General features: G+C 42.1%; 1 protein-coding gene across 1 annotated transcript; it reads left to right on the forward strand.

The window, feature by feature from the left end:
- The first annotated feature begins 2,124 nt into the window (after positions 1–2,124).
- Positions 2,125–3,714, forward strand: LOC107633294 (uncharacterized). The gene has a single exon (XM_088507267.1). It carries the CDS (start codon positions 2,125–2,127, stop codon positions 3,712–3,714), a length of 1,590 nt encoding a protein of 529 aa, XP_088363393.1.
- Positions 3,715–5,133: the final 1,419 nt, after the last annotated feature.

The following is a 5,133-nucleotide window of genomic DNA, read 5'->3' on the forward strand; positions in this document are numbered from 1 at the left end:
GGCAGGGAAAGGCTTTCTGTTTATAGTGCTAGCACAGCTTGTGCGCGCGCATACCAATGAGGATTTACAACCTGTGCGCACGCACACGTTGGGAAGGTCATTCTGTTGAGGGCGCTAGCACAGGTTGTGCGAGCGAACAGACATTGTGAATTTTGGTACCTGTGCGTACACACACCTCTATGTGTACGCACACGTTTTAAAACTTCTCTAGGGCATGCCGCGCACACCCCTGTGCGTACTCACATACCCTGTTTCTCAAATTTAAACTTTGTTTTCAACTATTTCACCTTCCCAACAAGATTGTAAGCTTTTGTGACACCATTTTAAGGCTTTTGGGCTAAATTTTGGGCATGAGAACATGGGAAATAACCTGAGGGTTTAGTTGATGATTATTATGAAAAATTAGAAAACAGAGGCTTAGGTTTCAGGTATATTGAGGATGTGTTTGACGGTATGTGAAGAATGATTGATATATGAGATGAGAACTGATGAACTATTGAGTTCGGAATTGAAATGTGAATTGATAGTAGTTGAGATGATTTGAGGACTCGGAATGGGAATGTTGATTTGACAGTGGTTGAGATGAGTCGAGGACTCGAATGTTCAATGATGATTCATTGATGTATTAAAAATGTTTTCTGAAAAACCACTGAACTACTGGTTTAAATTGAGATTATGAGACGCTATGTGCCCGGCAGGGACAGCGGTTGGATCCCTCCTGTCGAGGTAGAGGCGGCGGCGTAAGGACGGTGGTTAATCCCACTTATGTTGAGATGTGAGGTCTGAGGCAAGAGTATCCCGCTCGCATTCCTTCAGATTAATAGAGTGTGCAGGCACAAAACCCTGGACAGTTATCTGAGCATTATCTCTCTGGAGTTCCCAATGATGATTCCGAAGGGCGACGTCTCCATGGAGATGTGTCAAGTTGGCAGTTGAACCGACAATGTGATATCACGGCCAGTAGGGCAGGCATTCATCATTTGCATTTTCTATCTATTCGTCTACTTTGCCGACTTTAAATTGTATCCCTAATTGGATAACATGCCTATTCGCTTACTTGAACTACTTGCCTTATATGCTTCTACTTGTGTTTTACTTGCATTGTAATTAATTGTGATTTCTACTGGGATTGAGGAGGTTCGGAAGGCGATGGCGATGGGATCGCATGGAGGATCGGTTGGTATATATATATATATATATATATATATATATATATATATATATATATATATATATATATATATATATATATTACCCTGTTTATTGTTTTAGTTATACCTTAAGATGAGATCTTTTGATGGATATGAAGTCTAGGATTGCCTTTGGCATCCCGGGGTCTTATATCCTACATCACTGGGCACTGTTACCATACTGAGAACCTTCGGTTCTCATACCGTATTTCTGTTGTATTTTTCAGATGCAGGTCGCAATCCACCTCGGTGAGTTGCTTGGATGGTGACAGAAGCGGAGGATCTTGTTACTCATGGAGTCTTTTTAATTTATTTTGTTCATACATCTCTCATTTTGTATTTTACATTAGCCTAGAGGCATGTATTGAGAGAACAAAACTTGTATAAGCCCTTTTAAACTTCAGATTTTGTTTTGTCTATATATATGACTAGCCGGCTTAAACTTCGCGAGCCGTGGCTAGATTCTTATGATATTATACTATAATATTTTGTTATATTGTATCTATTTCTTGTGCTTTAAGTTAGTAGCTTCGTTAGTACGTTTTGCGCTTTTTAAATCCTGTTTTGAGCTATACCTTTCATCAGGCTTCTAGATAATATTAAGTCTTTTGATATATTATATGTATGATATTAGAATTTTCGTAAACTTTGATTAACCTTTGCTTTATGGCGTGAGGTAAAGCTTAGGCTAATTAGGGTGTTACATTTAGTGGTATCAGAGCGGTTCATCCTCGTGAGCCTGAGGGATGGACCGATTGTGCTTCATTGCATACTCTGTGTGTCTTTTTTTTTCTTTGATGCTATTAGGTTATCTGCTTGATATTGCATAGCATGCTTATTTGTGAGTGCCTGTTTGGGAAAATTGAAGCACTAGGATTTTGATATTGAGACTGATCACCTTGATATCGATTATTTGGTGTAGACAAGAACCCTAATGGCCACTCGCAGACGAGGTCGAGCACGTTCACGAGAAAGTAGAAATGAGCAACCGGCTGACAACTATGCCAAATTCATGGTGGCCATGGCTAATTTGGCGAAGACCATTGAAGCCAATGCTGCTGCGACTTTGCAAGCTGTGCAGAGTTTAGGCCAACTGGCCAGAAATTGCAACGGAAATGGTGAAGGGAATGTGAATGATAATGCTGAGGGACATGGAGATAATGCGGGAGGTGCCTCGATGACCTTGGCGACTTTCCTCAAGGTTCATCAGGCAATTTTCCGAGGATCAACTAATCATACTAAAGTGGACAACTGGTTTCAGGCCATGGAGCGTGCTTTACAGGCGCAGCACGTTCCGAATAATCAATATGTTGAATTTGCTGCTTATCAGCTGGCAAGAGAGGCCCAACACCAGTGGCAAGCAGAGTGCCATTTGCTACAGCTCCAGAATGCTGATGTCCCTTGGGATGTATTCCAGACGGCCTTTTACAAGAAGTACTTTCCTGAGTCTGCAAGGGAAGCGAAGGAGATGGAACTGATGCAGCTAAAGCAAGGTTCCTTGTCAGTGGCAGACTACACAAGCAAGTTTGAGGAGCTTTGTAGGTTTTTTAGGGTCTGTCAGGGTGCCCCAGAGACCTATGAAAGCTGGAAATGTATAAAGTATCAGAGGGGGTTGAAGGATAACATTATGACTGCTGTGACTCCTATGGAGATTCGTACCTTCTCTGAATTGGTAAATAAGGCAAGAGTGGTGGAGGAGTATGCCAAGACAGTAGCGGCGTCCAAGGATACTCATGGAGGGAATACTAGTAAAGGACGTGGCAAGTATTTCCATCTGAGGGGACAAAGTTTCAAGAGAGGAGGATATGCACCTCAAGGTCAAGGAGGCTTCAGAAAGAACACTCAAGATCAGTTTCAGCATGGCAAAGGGAGAGGAAACCAGAGTAAGATTTCTCCAGATTTGACTTATGTGCGTTGTGGATATTTTCACCCATATGACTCGTGCAAGATTGGTTTAGGTGGTTGTTTCAACTGTGGATTGCCTGGCCACATTGCGAGGGATTGCACTCATGGGAAGAACCCGAATGCGGGTCAGAGTCAGCATCAAGGTCGAGTTTTTGCTGTGAATGCCAAGGATGCTTCTAAGGCGGATCCGTTAATAAGAGGTATATGTTTAATTGGTGATAAAACATTAATTTCATTGTATGATACTGGAGCTTCACATTCGTTTATTTCGTTTACTAAAATTGAGGAACTATGCTTGAAAGTGTCAGAATTAGCATTTGATCTGCATGTACATACTCTGCATCAGACAGTGGTGACTAGGTCAGGTTGTAGGCAAGTAGTATTCAAACTTGAGGGTAGAGACTTTGTGCATGATTTGATTTGTTTGCCAATGGTTGGATTGGAGATGATTTTGGGGTTTGATTGGTTGTTAAAGAATCGGGTTTTGTTGGATTGCTTTGAACGGACAATCCAATTTATGCCAGAAGGAGAAAATGATTTAGTGGTAGCTGAGGGTTATTACCTGAACTCTGTAATGGTGCACTGTAGTGGGGAGAGTGTCAGGGTTATATCTTGTTAACTGCTAATGCTTCAGGCGATGCCCAGAACTTAGATCAGATTCCGGTAGTTAGAGATTTTCCAGAGGTAATCCCGGAAGATATCCCTGAGTTCCCACCTCAAAGGGAGATTGAATTTGCGATTGAATTGGTACCGGAAGCTGGACCAGTATCGATTGCACCGTATAGAATGGCTCCGATAGAGCTGGCAGAGTTAAAGACTCAGTTGGAAGAGCTTCTGAACAAGAGGTTTATTTAATCGAGTGTGTCACCATGGGGAGCGCTAGTTTTATTGGTGAAGAAGAAAGATGGAGGAATGCGACTGTGTGTGAATTACCGACAGTTAAATAAAGTGACTGTGAAGAATAAGTACCCGTTGCCAAGGATAAATGACTTGATGGATCAATCGCAAGGAGCCGGAGTGTTCTCCAAGATTGATTTGAGATCCGGTTACCATCAGATAAGGGTGAAAGAGGATGATATCCCTAAGACTGTGTTTAGGACACGCTATGGGCACTACGAGTTTGTGGTGATGTCCTTTGGGTTAACGAATGCACCTGCTGTTTTCATGGACTACATGAACAGAGTCTTTCGTCCCTTTTTGGACAAATTCGTGGTGGTTTTCATAGACGATATCTTAGTTTATTCTAAGATGGTGAAGGAGCATAAGGAACACTTGAAAATTGTGTTGCAAATCTTAAGGGAGCGGAAATTTTTTGCTAAGTTGTCCAAGTGTGAGTTCTGGAAGGAGGAGGTGAAGTTGTTAGGTCACGTGGTAAGCAAAGGAGGGATATCGGTGGATCCTTCTAAGGTAGAAGCGGTGATGGAATGGGAAAAACCAACGACGGTGACGAAAGTTAGAAGTTTCTTAGACTTATCTGGATATTACCGGAGATTCATTGAAGAATTTTCCCGGATTGCACTACCGATGACTAAGTTGACAAGGAAGGAAGTGCCATTTGTGTGGACGTCGGAGTGTGAAGAGAGTTTTCAAACTTTGAAGCAAAAGCTAACTTCAGCACCTGTTTTGATTTTACCGGAATCGCATGAACCATTCGAAGTATATTGTGATACTTCTTTGAAAGGTTTGGGTTGCGTGTTGATGCAACACCGGAATGTGGTGGCTTACGCATCGCGTCAGCTGAGACCTAATGAGGTAAATTACCCAACTCATGGTTTGGAATTAGCGGCGATTGTGTTTGCACTGAAGACTTAGAGGCACCACTTGTACGGAGTGAGGTTTAGTGTCTTTTCTGATCATAAGAGTCTCAAGTACATCTTTGATCAGAAAGAGCTTAATATGCGTCAGAGGAGATGGATAGAGTTGCTTAAGGACTACAATTTTGAACTGAGTTATCACCCTAGAAAGGCGAATGTGGTAGCAGACGCATTGAGTTGGAAATCTTTAACGGTAGCTTAGATGAGGATCAAAGAAGAGGAGT

This window comes from Arachis ipaensis, chromosome B3 (assembly GCF_059453495.1).
Source record: "Arachis ipaensis isolate K30076 ecotype BB chromosome B3, ASM5945349v1, whole genome shotgun sequence".
NCBI classification, from domain to species: domain Eukaryota; kingdom Viridiplantae; phylum Streptophyta; class Magnoliopsida; order Fabales; family Fabaceae; genus Arachis; species Arachis ipaensis.

Excerpts from the sequence above, each read along its gene's own strand:
- LOC107633294 (XM_088507267.1), top strand. The coding sequence starts at position 2,125 with ATGGCCACTCGCAGACGAGGTCGAGCACGTTCACGAGAAAGTAGAAAT.